This window comes from Rattus norvegicus, chromosome 19 (assembly GCF_021556685.1).
Source record: "Rattus norvegicus strain SHRSP/BbbUtx chromosome 19, alternate assembly SHRSP_T2T, whole genome shotgun sequence".
Lineage (NCBI taxonomy): Eukaryota > Metazoa > Chordata > Mammalia > Rodentia > Muridae > Rattus > Rattus norvegicus.
The window spans coordinates 66656887-66673589 of record NC_141552.1 but is presented as its reverse complement, the minus strand read 5'-3'; the positions used below and the strand labels follow the sequence as shown (position 1 = coordinate 66673589).

Below are 16703 nucleotides of genomic sequence, written 5' to 3'. Positions count from 1 at the left end.
GTTGGGCTTCCGAGGCTGACAGTGTTACCATATGCCTGCAATCAGTGGGAAAGCTGAGAGGCAGACTGCATGGGCTACATAGTGAATTCTATCTCAGCCAGAGCTTTATACCAAGACCTTGCCTCAAAAAGAAACATGACAAAGCAAAACAACAACAAAGTGGTCTAGCAGGACCAGGACTGGCACTGTAGGCAACTGAGTAGCAGAGTATTTCAGAAACAGAAGGGTCAGCAGGTCAGGCTTCCCCATCTGCTTTGGGGATGAGGATCCCACAACCCATAAGTGGACGCAGGAGAGCAAGGCTTGCTCTGTAGTGTGGATTTGAGACTCCTAGCAGTGAGTCTCCCCTGTTTGCTTACGCAATCCCCAACCCTCACACACAACCCCCAACCCTCACACACAGGTTCTTGAAGAATGGCGGGCTGGGAGAACAGCACCAGACCTTGTGAGCATTCTAACAGTGCTCATTTATAGTAAACCTTCACAAAGGTTCAACAGGACTGCCACTCTGCTTACTGGCAGTGACCTTTAAGGTGAGCATAGAGGGTAAGGGGTTAGGAATCTCCAGGGGAGATGTGACAGGAGACCCTGCAGAAGCACAGTAATTATTCAGCATGTATCCACAGCATGCTAGATACTTCATGCTGCCTTGCCTTTTGCTTCATTAATCTACCAGGGAATCCTGATTTAAATAAATGTAGTGACAACTCCTTGCAGCTGGGTGCTGCCTCTAATCCCAGCATTCTGGAGGCAGAGAGGTGGAACTCTGAGTTTGAGGCCAGCCTGATCTACAGAGCAAGTCCCAGGACAGCCAGAGCTACACAGAAGAAACCCTATCTTGAAAAATCAAACAAAATACAACAACCCCACTTAGCAAAAAGGGCAAGAACAGAAGATTCGCCTGGGGGTAGTATAGATAGGAGTTTTGTTTGGCACTGATCAACAGAACAGCTTGGTTTCCCAATACGGGATTGCAGAGATGAACAGTTTGAGAGCACAGGCTGGAAACTCCCTAGGCTCCCCCAAAGACCCACCCTGCTCTGGGCTTTTCCTGCAGAATTAAAGTTACAATATTCAGAAAAGAGCCTTTTCTTCACATCTACAGCTTGGGAACGTCTCAGCGCCAAGCAGTACAGTTCAGAAGCCCAGACACATGGCATCAGAGTCCTGCAGAATCCCAGCGCAAACATCAGTACCCACAAACCAACCAGTCAGAGTTGGCCTCGCTTAAAGCCACTTGGTTGTCTAAGTAAACTACCTCAGTCCACAGCATCAGGATGCTTGAAAGGCTTGGGTTACCAGTGCAGCAACACTTCCTGAATAAACATTGAAGCGTTTGAAAGTGAAATGAATACTTAGTATCAAAAGTGTACACAGGACTTTGCCTTGGAACAACTTAGTGTAGAGGAGAGCGGCCCAAACACAGAGACTATGGACAACCTGGTGACTTGTTGGGGTGTGGTTATAGGTGGTCATGAGATGCCAGTCTCCCCGCTCTGTGCTTGAGAAGATCCTGACCGACATGCAAAGGTAAAACACACGCTGGCCTCAAAAGTTACCCGGTATCGGTAAGCACCTAGGAGATCTTGACAGGGGCCTGGCTCTAGCATGTATTCATCTCTAAGATGAAAATCACCACTAGACAAAACTGTTCCAGCTATTGACTGTGTCGAAGGAACTCCAAAGCACGGTAATAATACAGTGACCTCATTTGTTTTGTCCATGAATCTGAGACTTGGTTGTGACTTTGTGGGGCAACCCACCCAGCCCCCATCATCACTCTTTTCCTGGAAAACTCAAAGGCAGCAGCTAGGAAGCCCTGAGCATAGTCAGGCCAGTCATTGGCTGGGATCTCAGATTGTCAGCCACAACATACACAGGCGGACTCCGTGTAGCCTGGCTTTCTCACCACACAGTGACCTGGTTTTTACAGGAGACCCCCAAGAAAACTGGATTTATTTTCGAATGACCTAGGCTTGAAAATCCCATGACCTCACATCTACCACACTCTACCAGCCAGTGAGTCACAGGCTCCGACAACATCGTAGCAAAACTGTCCTGACCGTGTGGTTCTGGAAGAAAAACGTCCAGCGCTTTGGCCTTGTTGAGGCAGGGCCTCCTGCCGCCGAGGTTGACCTTAAAGCCAGACCGTCAAACAGTAGATGAACTCCTGATCCTCCTGCCTCCACCTGTGAAGCACTAGGATGACAGGTGTGTAGCAGCATGATTGGCTTTGTGACATTTTAACTGCTTTAGTGGTTTTGTACACACAACCTGCTGTCCTGGGTGCCTAGTAGTGGCCTTTGCCCAACCCATGTCTCTACTTGCTGGGGTGGTCTGTGTGCACCCAAGCTAACCTTAGACCCTAGTTTTGTCCCAGGGAAGAAAAAAATGACCAAGGAATAATCACTGATTCAGCCAGGCCGGGTGGACTTTCAGAGAGATTTAACCAGCAGGTGTTTTTGTTTCCTTGTTCTGTAAAGAAAAGGAGAAGTATTTAACTTTCAAAAATTGGCCTTCAAGCTTAAAGACCAAGGGCTACCTTGTGTCCACTAGAGCTGGGCAGAAGGCCAGAGCTTTGGCTCAGACCCTACTTGACTGAATGAAGCTTTTTGGCTACTGTCCTAGCCAATCATTCTGCCCAAAGCAGTACCAACTTACTCCATCAGTTCAAACTCCCTCCACCTTTTCAGCTAGGAATAACTCATCCTCTCTGATGGTTTGCAGTATTTCGTTTTTTGGGTTTTTGTTGGTGTTGTTGGTGGTGTTGGTTTGTTTGGGTTTTGTTGTTGTTGTTATTGTTGTTGTTGTTGTTTTATAAAAGTGTAAAAGGATTTTAGATTGGGCCTTCTGACTTCTTGCCCCACAGATGCAACCTGGAGAAACTCGCTACTGTCTGTCTCTGTGTCAGGCATCTTCTTTATAGCTCTGGAAGGAGTAAAGAGATACTGTGTATCTTAGTTCGGGTTACTATTTCTATGGTGAAACACCTCGACCAAAACAACTCGGGAGGGATACTCAGTTTACACTTTCCACACCACTGTCTATCCTCAAAGGAAGTCAGGACAGAACCAGGGCAGGGCAGGAACCTGGAGGCAAGAACTCAGGCAGAGGCCATGGAGGAGCGCTACTTACTGGCTTCCTCCTGATTCGCTCACACTGCTTTCAAAGAGCCACCTGCCTCTGCCTCTGCCTCTGCCTCTGCCTCTGCCTCTGCCTCTGCCTCTGCCTCTGCCTCTGCCTCTGCCTCTGCCTCTGCCTCTGCCTCTGCCTCTGCCTCTGCCTCTGCCTCCTCTGCCTCTGCCTCCTCTGCCTCTGCCTCCTCTGCCTCTGCCTCCTCTGCCTCTGCCTCCTCTGCCTCTGCCTCCTCTGCCTCTGCCTCCTCTGCCTCTGCCTCCTCTGCCTCTGCCTCCTCTGCCTCTGCCTCCTCTGCCTCTGCAGTGCTGGAGTAATTAAAGGCCTGTGGTACCAAGGCCAGGCGTTAACCTGCTTTCTTATAGAACGCAGGACCACCAGCTCAAGAATAGTACCACCCACAGTGGCCTGGTCCCCCCCACATCAATAATTAAGAAAATGCCTTACAGCGGAACATTATGGAGGCATTTTCTTAGTTGGGGGGTTCCCGCCTCTCAGATGACTTCAGCTGTGTTGACATGAAACTATCTAGCAGTCTGTAAATACAAGCGGGTCTGGTGCAGGACTGGCGTTTAGAGATGGGACTCCCATTGTGGATTATCCATACATCCCAGGCCTCCTCATATCAGGTCACCACCACCCAGCCCGGACGCATACTCTCAATATGGATTCAATCACATTAATCGGATCCACAACCCCGGGCTTATCAGTTGAGGGTTCGGTGCTTCTTCGGCCCTTCTTATGGCACCTCCTCTCCTAACTCTTCTGCCAGGCTCCTCGCGTGTTTGGCGCCCCACAAAAGGCTGGGCTTGTAAGGATGGGTGGACCGAAGCCAGCGTAGCTCAGTGCGCAGGGGCCCTGGACCAGAGAAGCAAGCTGAAGCCAGAGGTCCGCAAAGGTCCCTGTCCCTGCAGGAGGGTGGGGGTGTGGGGGTGGGGGTGGTTGTTGGCCGGGTCGGCAGGGGGCGCGCGAGGAGCAGGGCGGGGCTGCACCTGTGCTGCTGGCTGCTGGAGATGGGGAGGGGAGCGGCGCCAGAAGCAGCTGCGCGCCCCGCCCCGCGGGCTCCTCCCCGCCGCCGCGGCCCCTTTGCTGCTGCCCCGATGCGCTGTGCCCGAAGCCTGGACCCAGTAGTCATCAGAGCAATTGGGGCACCCAGGCTGTCGCCGCCGCTGCCCACACCCCTCGCGGACCCCATTGGCCGCATGGAGTCTCCCGAGGGCGCAGGTCCGGGAGGTGAGTCCGACCCCGGCCCCCAGAACCTAGCAACAAACCGCAGCCCCTTCCTCTGCCACTGGCCCGCTGCTCCCGGGGCCTGGAGACCCACTGATGCCTTCTAAGCCCGCCCGCCCGCCCGCCCGACTCAGAGCTGGGGGCGGAGGAGGGGGCCGGGCCAGCTCCTTGGGAAGGTGCGGGTACCCGGCTCGGCAAACACGGACTGCGTCTCTTTTCCTGCTTTGCGAGCTCCGGGCTCAGGAAGCGGACTGCCCTCCAAGGCGGTGACGAGGGGTTGCGTCCTGAGCCCCCTGTCAGCCGGGGTTGGGAGTGGGGGAGGGGCGTGCAGGAACCGGAGTTAGGGGTCTGGAGAGGAGAATCATAGGGGCGATGCTACCCGCTTGTTCACGCGTAGGCTTTGTTCGCCCCAGCGGCGAAACCAGGAGGAATGACAAGAGGCGGAAGGGGGTCTGGGGCTCCGGGCTGAGCTGGGGTTTTGGTGAGGTCATGGCGCATGCACCCGAGCTCCTGGTGCTGCAAGGCTGTGGCGTCCGAGCTGCCCAGCTGCCATATATTTGGAAGGGGAGGTGTGAATGGTGTGCTCCCTCCGCAGCCTCTCCCAGCAGCTGAAGACCCTTGAGGTTAAGATTTTACCGCAGGTCTGCCCTCCTTGGAGTGCCCACAGGCAGGTGGCTGATACCAGAGGGAAAACTCTTCACCCACCCCGCGCCTCAGCTTTCCAGAAAGCTTTTCAGGGATCCATCGCTGTGGGAACTTGGATGCAATCCTCCACTTGCTTAGCTATGCCCGACACCTCTAGGATTTCCTGAAGATCCCATCCCAAAGAACCACCAAGTATCTGAGGATTTGGCCAGGTAGCCATTCCTCCTACAGCCCAGCCACACAGCGGCTTTTGAAGTCCAAAGGTTTGGTCCCTGGGAGCTGTTCCCAAGCCCGCTCCTGTGTCTGCAGGCGGGGAGCAGTGTCCTGTTTGAAACCCTTATCCTCGGAAGCTCTAGACGCTATCGAGCCAGTGGGATTGGTTGTGCTTTGTTCTGTTTTTGATGGGAGAGCAGCGTTCTTGCTATTGACAGTCCCAGGACCCCGGGTCTTTCCAGCACCAGCTCTGTGGGTTCCAGAAGGTAGATGGTTTGGAGAGCAAGGACTTGCTTGTAGAGCTCAGGGATATATATATATATATATATATATATATATATATATATATATATATATATATATATATATATGTATATATATGTATATATGTATATGTATATATGTATATATGTATATATGTATATGTATGTATATATGTGAGCTGTGCGATGTTGGAAACTTGCCTGTGCCCCCTGAGCCACCTTAGCATTGCTGTAAGCACAGGCGGCCCCTTGTATAGGGCAGAGAGAGGTTTTTCTGTCTTCTCTGGGGAAAGCAAGAGCATGCCCACAAGCTTAAAACAGAGATGGAATGAGATGTTCCTGATGTATAAAGTACTGGAGGAGGGCCTCAGACACCAGATTCAGTGAGCAAATCCCAAGTAGCGATCCTGTGCAGGTACTGCGCCTGCATGTCAGAAGGCAAAAACCAAAAGGGATTCTCTCTTGATACCTTTAGCGGTTTTCTTGTCTGCATCCTGAGCTGGTGAGCTGTGCTTGGTGGGACTTCATGAGGGTGACGGTAATGGTAACTCTGTTTTGGAGCATGTGAAACACACACAAAAGCAGAGCCCAGGATGATGGAGTTCTGTGTACACCCCCACCCCATCCCCAGGCCCGAAGCCAGGCTAGCTCATACAGACCTCGTCAGCCTCCCTCTAGTATTCCGAATTAAATCTAGACTTGTTAGTCATTGGTAGCCACTGATGAAACTATCTCCCAAAAGTACAATTTTTATAAACTATTATTAAGCCAAGGTCTGTGTAGCCCTGGCTACCCTGGATCTTGCTATGTAGACCAGGCTTACCTCTACCTATGGGGCATCTAAAGGTGCATACCATTATGCCAAGCCTAACATACAATCTTTGTACCTAAATAATTTGGGGGGAGGGCAAGGTCTCATTGACTGGTCTGGAGTTCAGGGGTCTGCCTGCCTGCCCCTGCCTCTTGAGTGCTGGGGTTAAAGGCATACCCCACCATTCCCCGGGTAATAATTTCTTTAGAGTGTACAGATCATGGAGTGTGTAAAAGCTGCCCTCCTTGAGAGGCCCTCCTGATGCCTTTGGGTACCAAGTCTCTGTCCCTTCCTCATCTCTAAGGGGCTGTGGGGTGTCCCCAGAGTCTAGAGAAACAGGAGGCTGTGGTCCCGAACTGAGAGTAGACATGGGGTCTCAGCTTCCTTAAAATCCGGCACTGATGGTATAGATTCAGGGGGAGGGATGCTGAGGAAATGGACTTAGGTGACCTTTACCACTGTGGTCGTCTCTCTCTGCTGGTGGCCATTCTGTTTACATATTTATGTCATTAAGTGTTCACTTGTTCAGTGGTATGAAAAGTGGCTGGGACTCCGAAGCACAACCAGAAACATGAGATCGAGGCCTAGTTTCCAAGTGATGAAAGTGCTAGAACTAGGGCAACAGCAAAGCTTGTGTGACAAGTTAGTCCTTAGGAAGCCTGGCTGGCAGGAAAACCAGCACTGCCAATCTGCTTCCACAGGCTAGGGCAGCAACAGCAGCAGCCCGAAGGAGGCTTCAGGGGACCAGAGCCAAGGATCTCTGTGGCACTGTCCCCAAGCATCAGACACCCCTTCCCTCTACCGTGTCCAGGGTGACTCCAGATCTGAGCCCATTTCAGCTCAGCCAGTCTGCCAGTTTTGCCCTGCCCTACCCTGTCTACCATGGTGCCCCTGCTTAACTAGAATGGGCGACAGAACTTGGTGGGGAATCTCTTCTCTGTCCCTTCTTCTTACAATAGCTTACCAAGAGGACAAACTGACCTGGATGATTCTTAGTACAGGTACCTATTAACTGTGGGGCTGTAGGGTCAGACATGTGTGTGTGTGTGTGTGTGTGTGCGCGCGCACACACACACACACACACACGTCACTCATTCATATACACAGAGATAAGGGTCATTCATTCATAAACATACACAAGATGAGGATCACACACACACACACACAACACACACACACACAGTGTGTTGGGGCAGGAGAGGGGGGGGAGATATGTATGGGGGTCAGAGGCTTCCTGTCTTGGCAGACTTTAACTTCTGGCTTCAAACCTCATGATCTTCCCACCACCACCTCCCAGCTGCTGGGTTTGTAAGTGTAACCAGTGCGCAGGCCTCAAGGGCGGTCTGCTTACTTGTTTGTAGACGGGGACCACAGGCATGCACTGCAAGAATGTTCTTGATGGTGACGATTCTGTCTTCATTCTCCTCCCCCACATATTTGGTTTAGGACAAAGCACCAGGGTTTACAGAATAAAGATAGGACCAAGGCCAGAGTGAGATGGAAAAGAACCAAAACTAGATACATGAGGACACTAAAAACTACAGCAAATGCTTGCCCAGCGTGCATGACCCACACAAAGGTCCCACATCTCACCGACTCCAAAGCTTCAGGGACAAAATAAGAGAAGATGTAGTTAGTTAGGCCACTATTGTGTTGTTCCGGGGGCTGAAGAATATGGAACCCCAAGATCTCTAGTAAGGGGTGCAAGATAGGGGTCACACTTGCTACTTAGCTCAGGTCCCAGATGGGGTCTCTCCATCTCAGCACGAGAGACCCCAGTAGATGGAGGAAAGTGGCAACAGTGGGAACCAACATTTCTTCTTCCACCTGGACGGTCCTAACGCTCACCCTCATGTGGATGGATGAAGGTCCACTAGTCTTGCACTACTGCGGTGTGCTAACCACCCCCCTCTCCTGAGCTGGCCTCATCCGAAAGGGGAAGACTGACATGTTCATGGATGCTCCAGCCCCACGTCTGCTGCCAGCACATCTCATCAGAAAAGGCAGCCTGGCCTGACATGCAGCTGTCGATGTCAGGAGCCTGGGCCGTGGCCACCTCAGCTCAAACCTTGCCACAGCAGCAGCTGCTCTTAGTGTGTTTAGTGTTGTTCACTCAGACTGCCAAAAATAATCCTCAGGACACGTGTGCATCCCAGCACAGATCCACAGGTCACCCAGGGCTGTGGTCCACCTGGGTCCACACTGAGTGGACTTAGAAAACAGAGAGGGAAGTTGGAGAGCCTGGGAAGAGCTCACTGGGAAAAGGGATGGGAGGCAGGAGTGTGGTACACTCTCCTCTGGGAAGAGGAACTCCGGGGACAGGAACAGTGGGATGCTCCTGCCTAGCTATTGGGATCTCTGGTGGGGTGTGGGGAATGCCAAGGAGGCCACTGGGGTAAGGGAATGGGATGGGAAAGGAGATGAAGGGTACCTGCTAAGAGCTCTAAACTGTCCCACGGGAGAAGCTGCCAGGATGGTGTATGGAGATACACGAGTCCAGCACCCCACTGGGGAATGGTTCCACACACTGGAAAGAGAGAGCTAGTGCTAGTGTGGGCCTGAGCAGTCTTCCCCCCCTTCAGGTCCCCGAGGGACTCCTGTTCTCCAACAGAATGGTGTTAAATAAGAGAGAGAAGCAATTCACATTTTGAAACCACGGTGGGGCTGTTGGTGAGGGGTGGTGGAGAGCAAGGACACGGATTCCCACTTCACTCCTTTCCCATTTGAGCTCAAATACTCCACGGGGATTTTACAAGTCAGTCAGTGCACGGAAGGAAGACGGGAACCCACAAGCGACTGTTACACACACAGCAACTAGGCAAGCTGCAGTCTGGGGACAGAGGAGCTTGGTGCTGGCAACCCTGATGTCAAGTTCCCAGACTAAGAGCTCTCTGGAGCTGCAGTGCTGAGTGGTCTGCCTGTCTGTCCCTCCAGTCACCCAGGGAGGACAGCCTAAAAGGGAGTGGCAGCATTTCTGCTTCCTTATGGCCAGGGAACAGAACCCCTTGCCATGGCCAGAGGCCTTCCTACTTGCCACAGAGCCCCGTCCTGGAGGGATGTGGGGCCCCACGAGTGTGGAGGTGACACTGTATCTCGGTTACAGAGATCACTAAAGAAGTCAAGGTACCACAGGCTGCCCCGAGTGTTCCAGCTCATGAGACGGGGGACACTTGCCATACGCCTGTGGCGGCGGTGGAGGAGGAAGTTGGCATCCCAATACCAGCACCAGGGTTCCTGCAGGTCACGGAGAGGAGGCGTGAGTATCGCTGACCATCGAGGCAGCCCGAGTGTGAAGGGCAGCTGTGTGTGTAGCTGTCCCATCTGTAGAGCGGAGGGGTTGAGAAACCTCTCCGGTTGGGGCTCTGGGTTTGCCTGGTCTAGTCTAGCACTGGCTGTACGGAAACTGCAAGCTTCAGAAGCTCAGTTCAGAGCCCCAGCACGGCAGTACATGCTTCTAACCCCTATGCTGCCGAGGAGGTGGAAATGAGAACCCTTGGGACTTACTGACCAGTTGGTTTAGACAAACTGTTTAAATATGTGAGTCCCCGTCTCAGAAAGTAAAGCAGAGGGGTTGGGGATTTGGCTCAGTGGTAGAGCGCTTGCCTAGGAGGCATAAGGCCCTGGGTTCGGTCCCCAGCTCCGAAAAAAAGAAAAGAAAAAAAAAAAAAAAAAAGAGAGAGAGTAAAGCGGAGAACTGAGTTAAGACACCCGTTGGCATCTGGCCTGCATGCAGGCACACGTATGTGAAACTCACACATAAACCCAAAGTGCCAGGTCACCCATGGGCCTGTGGAATGAGGCCCCTAAGGTTCTTGGTAGCTTCAAGTGGGAGTGAGAGGTGCCTGTGTCTCCTGCAACCCCTAGAGCCTCTGAGCAGTGTCTCCTCTCTGGAGGTTCACTTTGATCTCCTGGACCTCACTGAGCTGACCGACATGTCTGACCAGGAGCTGGCCGAGGTCTTTGCGGACTCTGACGACGAAAATCTTGCCACTGAGTCCCCGGCAGGTGAGGCTGCATGCTGGCTTGAGGGAAAGACATAAAAGGGGTGCTCTGGGGGAAGTCCTGGGGCCCCTGGTCCCTCAGGTCCTTACTTAGAAAGGCACCCTTTTTACCCAACTGTGTATAGTACCTGTTCTTGCTAATATTTTGCACTGCTATTTCCCACTTAGGAAGGCATTTCCCTCTTATCCACTTCCCCTTGATGTCTCTAAACAAACCACAGGAAGCCAACTAGTGTTTCTTGAAAAATATAACTTACTAAGTGAGGATTTTAAGTTAAACTAAGTGCAGGGTAGGGGGCAAAACTAACCTGGGTCCCTCATCACTTGAGTGGCTTCTCCTTAGGAAAGGAAGAGGTGCTACCATCTGGAGCGGGGTGGGTAAGACCCCAGCCTCACTGACTCCATCCTCTCCTGAGCCCCACGCCAGCAGGGTATGTTGTAATCCCTGTGGCCAGAACACAGGGTTTGCCACAAATTCTTACTGGGGACAAATCCTTCAGTCTTCAATTTTGTTGTGGTTGTTTTTGAAGTAGGGTTTCTCTGTGTAGCCCAGGCTGGCTTCAAACTCAAGAGACCTACCTGCCTCTGCCTCCCGGGAATAAAGGCTTATACTAACATGCCTGGCTCAATTTTTATACATGGTCTCAGTCAAGCAGTGGTGGCACATGCCTTTAATCCCAGCACTTGGGAAGCAGAAGCAGACAGATCTCCAAGTTTAAGGCCAGCCTGGTCTACAGAGTGAGCTCCAGAACATCCAGGACTACAAAGAGACACTCCCTCAGGGGTTGGGGATTTAGCTCAGTGGTAGAGCACTTGCCTAGCAAGCGCAAGGCCCTGGGTTCGGTCCCCAGCTCCGAAAAAAAGAAAGGAAAAAAAAAAAAAAAGAGAGAGAGAGAGATACTCCCTCAAACAAAGACATGGTCTCATTGAATGCTGGTTATCCACATCTTTGATCCTAGCACTTGGGAGGCAGAGGTAGAATTTTAAGTTCAAGGCCAGCCTGGTGAGTTTCAGGATAGCCAAGGCTACACAATGAAATTCTCTTAAAAAAAAAAAAAAACTTTTAAAAACTTAAAAAAACAAAGAGTTTCACTATGTAGCCCCTTGTTGACTTCTTTGTAGACCAAAGTGGCCTCAAACTGAGAGATCCAACTGCCTCTACCTCCTAGTTGCTAGGAAATCGGCATTCTTTTTTTTTTTTTTTTTTTTTTTTTTGGTTCTTTTTTTCGGAGCTGGGAACCGAACCCAGGGCCTTGCGCTTCCTAGGCAAATGCTCTACCACTGAGCTAAATCCCCAACCCCGGAAATCGGCATTCTTATTAAAGGTTCCAGCAGCCCCAGTGAGGACTCTGCCAGCTGACCAGCTGCTCACATGCTTCTGGAGGCCGGCGGAGTGGCCTACATGTATGTGGGGAGCTGTGGGCTCTGAGATAGGACAGCAGCATGAGGGTAGACCCTGGCTCCACTCATGGGCTCTCGTCCCAGCTTGCCTGCAGAATGGAGACCTAACCTTACTTGGTGCCACCCCTTCTTAGCTCTGCCTTCCCCTCAAGCCTTCATGTGTACGTTGTCCCAGGAAATGACCCATGGCATCTGTGGCTAGGCAGGCAGAGTGGGGAGCTCCACTCCAGCCCAGCTATGCCCCTAGCTCCATACAGCCCGTACCCTGGATAGGAGGGTGAGTCTCATGATGGGGCAGACACCGTCAGGCTTATGGAGTCCAGGTTTTGGCTTATCAATATAGGGGGTAGGGCAGACAGTCTCAAGACTTGAGCCAGGTGTAGTGGTGCAATGCATTAATCCCAACACTTGGGAAGCAGAGGCAGGTGGATTTCTGATTTTGAGGCCAGCCTAGTCTTGGTAGTAAGTTCCAGGCCAGTCAAGAAACCATGTAGCCGAGGCTGGCAGAGCCATGGTGTGGAGACTCAGCCTCCCATCTTACTGAATTCTAGACTGTACCTCTATGTGTCTTCACCAGGTCTGCACCCACTGTCTCGGGCCAGCTGTCTACGCTCGCCGTCCTGGACGAAGACAAGGGCGGAGCAGAACCGTGAGAAACAGACCCCCAGTGACCCAGAGCGGCAAGGGACAATTGTGGACACATTCCTCACTGTGGAGGAGCCCAAGGAAGATTAGCCCATCTCCTGTTCTGGAGTTGCTGAAGGGCTGGGTCAGACCACCATAATGGCACCATGGGACAGTACTGGCACGAGAGGCACTCTGCCAACTCTAAGACTCCAGCCATCAATCACCCCCTGACAACGTGGCAAAGTCCAGGTGCCAGGCTTAGGCCTCTGGGCGCCCTGGCACAAGCACAGCCCAGTGGCCTTAGGTCCAGCTGGCTCCTGGACCCTAAATGAGGGATGACATCGAATGGAGTCTCTGCCTTGGGATTAGAGAAGGGACATTCAGTGGTGACCTAGAGTCTTATCAAAACGTGTCTCTGGGACAAGACCTTTTGTCTCTTGTGAGATTCCAAGTAGATTCAAAGTAAGGGTTCCAAGCCCACGAGAGCTGCCCAGGAACCTGTAGGCGTTTTATCTCCAATACCAATGAGCTCAAAAGCTCAGAGTAGATTTGGTGGTAGGTCAGGGGCTGGCTCTGCTGTCCAGCCAAGTGGCATTGGTGGGTGTTGCTTCCCTAAGATCTCCACCTTGACCTTTAAACCCTTCTTCTGCCCTAGGCAGGCAAGTCTGTTTCCAGTCTCCGCCCCAGGCCCTCGCTGTTCTGTGGGTGACATGTGAAAGGCTGAGAAACTGCCCCATGTCTTCCTTAGTTCAGAACATCCAACCTCAGTGGTGACTCCCAGATGGCTCGGAAGGACAGAGTGCCATCTCCACAGTCCTGTGTCTGTCAGAGAGGCACACTGTCTGTCCTTCACATCCCACTGCCTAGCCTGACCACCCACATAGCCTGTCAGATGTTCAGTTGGGAGGCCCCGACACTGTGGAGCTGTCTCAGGAGCAGCTCAGGTAGCAGGGACGACCTAGCCCCCCCGCTGTGCTCTGAGACGCTGGGCACTCAGTTTAGACTCTCAACATGCCTTTCATGTGCACGAGGACAAAGCACACTGGCTGCTCTGATCACGAATCAAAGACTGGTTTTGAAATAAAGGTTTACTTGCTTTTTGTCCCTAGGCTGACCTGCCCATTGCCCACCATCTCCTGAGGAAGACGAGCTTTTGATTTTCATTTGCAGTGAATGCTAAAAGGGGGGAAATGCCCTGGGCTTCTCCTGGGGGCGGGAGCAGCGTCCAGGAGGCTCCTGCTTCAGAGCCACCCTGCCTCTGCACTGTTGACCCTAAATGTGGGTTATTTCTGCCTGTCTCCTGAAATGAAAACCAACCCTGGTTTCCAAGGGATACAACCCAGCAGCTGCCTTTTCATCTCAAGGTAGCTGTGTGCCCTTGACCACACTCCAACCTACCAGGGTCTCACCCCCACCATCCCCTCTTCCTGCTGCAGCTTCCATGGGGCACAGCTGCAGAGTGGGATTAAAGTATCGCCACCATCTTTGGCCCTCTGGTCCCTCTAGATGGCATCAAAGCGACACTGGGGCTCTGCTGTGCTGCTCCAAGCTGTGCTGCTTTGAGTTGCATTTTAGGGACAAGTGCCCTGGATTTCTACCCCTAAGTAAATACAAGGAATCACTGAGGAGGAAAATCCTGCCAACTCTTCCAGTCAACAAAGGTGGTCTGAGCTGAAGGAGCTCACACCTTACTGCTTAACCAGTGAAATGAGGCAACCGTGGAAGCCAGCCAGGCCTGACTACCTTTCCGCAGGCAGGCCCGGGGCAGTCACCTCAGGTCTTCTTGTGGGCAGCCAGGTCTATCGTGTGCATTTTCTGGGAAATGATATGGTGTCTGGAAAATTCTAAGCACCCCATCCCTGTCCCTTTTCTAGGAGGAAGGCGGCAGAAACCCTGCCCACCTTCACTGCTCTCACTGAGCAGGGAGGGATGGTCAGCTCGCTCCCACCTCCTGCCTTATCGCTAACACCCTTGGGTTGGCATGGCAGATATGGAGCAGCAACAGCTCGGGGTTCCCCGATCTGCTGTCTAGAAATGCTGGGACATACGACGTCACATAAAACAGGCGGGATAGATTCCCTGGTAAGGTTCTATCAGAGCAAGAAAGGATGTTACAGCTCTTAAGCCAGCAACTTGTAAAAGACAAGAGTGTGAGTGTTCTGGGGTGGGGGCGGGGTTTGCTCACCTGGATCAAAGGTGGAGGCATGGGTGGCCGACCTCCATGAGACACTGAGCCAACGGGATGGGAGGCACAGCAAGTGTGGTCACAAGAAGAATGCTGACCCCTCAGGGTCAGGGACGCACAGGAGCCCTGTCCCCAGGTCTGCTCAAAGGGTGGGAGAGCAGTGGCCTGTAGAGCAGTGGTTGGGTTAACTCCCGTCTGCTAGAGGTAAACACTGTGCCTGGTGCTCCAGGAGGAGCCCAGAGACAGGGCCAACCCAGTCACCCACCCCATCCAACCACTGGTCCATCACGACGGAAAAGAGACTCATAGAGGCCAAAGTAGCACCTCAAATAAGCCCGTGGCAATGCTGACTCTGGAGTCCCCACCAAGTCTACAATGTCACAGGCCTTCCGGGGGCCAAGGGATCACCCCTACCTCATCAGAGGGAACCCAGGACTCTAAGTAGCTTGGTTGACACCATGATAAAGGTTTAAAATTCAGTGACGTAGGGCTGGATAGAGAGGGCTCAGCAGTTAAGAGCACTGATTGCTCTTCCAGAGGACCTGGCTTTAATACCCAGCAAGCTCATGGTGGCTCACAACTGTGAACTCCAGATCCAGGTGATCTGACACCCTTTCCTGGCCCCTTCAGGTTCTGGATGCATGTGGTGCACATACACATGCAAAAACATAAAATTAGAAATGAAAAAAATTTAAATTCAGTAATGTCTACTTTACAAACATTGAAAATAGAAATGATCTGTCCCCTGATAACACCTCTGAGACAAACATGACAACTTAGAAAATGTGCGATACCATGCACACCCAGTATAGTCTTTACATCCAGACAGTGTACCCAGCCCACCCAATCCGGTCCTTAGCCAGGCCCCAAAGAGGAGGACAAAAGGTTTAGGAGACGGAAGGCAGGAGAAGTGATGCAGCACAAGCATGAACGTCTACTGGAGCGCCTTACCCTTCACAGAAAGGCCAGGTATAAAGGTGCGCACGCCGGTGATCCCAGCGCTGTGGAGGCAGAGGCAGGAGATTCCTGGGCTTGCAAATGTAGCCAGACTCAATGAGAGACTCCATCTAGGAAACAAGGTAGCTGGGGTGGCAAAGGTTCAGCAGGTAAAGGCATTTCTGCCAAGCCTGATCTCAAACCCACAGTGGACAGAACTGACTCCCAGAGGTTCTACAGGCCCTACACGTGTGCACCACAGTGCATACATGTTTGTGGACATGCATGTACAGATACAAGTACAAACCAACGGAGAACGAGATAGGAAGCACCTGAGGAAGACATACTTTCACATGCACACATGCATGTGTGCACACACAAACTCTTTAAAAAGGCAAGGGAGCAGATGGACTCCTTCCCAGGGCCACGAGCAGACCTGAATCAGGCCAAAGCAGCAGAGCCACGAGCAGACCTGAATCAGGCCAGTGCAGCAGAGGGTGCGGCCTGGGATCTGTGACCCCGTGAGTCCTGGAGGAAGCACACACTCGTGTGCCCGGGACTCTAGAGCACCCAGCTCTCACAGAGCAGGCCTCACCACACCCCAGGATCAACAGGAAAAAGATGCCTCTTCCAGCCCATGGAGGCTTGGAGTTCACAAAGCGCTTCCTTTACTCAAGAGCTGACCTAGAACAACAGGACTGGCATGCACTCAGCTGAGCCAGAGGGCTCAACCCAAAACAACCCTTCCATGGTTCAAAAAAGGGGGGATGGGTGCGTGGATGCTGGAGAGAGAAAGGACTGTTGTTAAGATGGATGCTCCATCAGTGAGGCAGACTAATCCAAAGGCTAGACGCCAGGTCTGACTGACGAAACAGAATTTCTGATGCTGCCCCAGGCGGGGATGGCCACACTCCCTGTGCTCAACCACACACCGCTGGTGTGCTGGCTTTCCTTCCTAAGGGACTGGTCAGTTAGCTCACGGACTGGCCTTCCTTTGTTACTTAGCTTGCATTTTTCTTTACGTCTTCACCAAACTTTATCTGCGCTGGGTCAAGGCTCGTCCCATGAGCAGTTACCTCAGAGACAAGCTGTAAGAGGCACACCTGGGAACTGAACAGGTTGTGTCTACTGAAAGCACGATGGAGCTCCTCATGGCTCTACCCCTGGAATCCCCACAAAAGACATCACTCAGGGCTTCACAGAAGCCAGAGTCCAGCTTCCTCTCCTGTCTGAACTGGCCGCCTCCAGGTCCAGGG

General features: G+C 52.3%; 1 protein-coding gene across 1 annotated transcript; it reads left to right on the top strand.

Annotated features, from left to right (window-relative positions):
• The first annotated feature begins 4137 nt into the window (after window positions 1-4137).
• Window positions 4138-13434, top strand: Dbndd1 (dysbindin domain containing 1). The gene is given in 4 exon segments (NM_001014156.1): window positions 4138-4368; window positions 9401-9553; window positions 10162-10302; window positions 12277-13434. Coding segments are annotated over 4 exon segments (672 nt in total). The 5' UTR covers window positions 4138-4148; the 3' UTR covers window positions 12435-13434.
• The last annotated feature ends 3269 nt before the right edge of the window (window positions 13435-16703 follow it).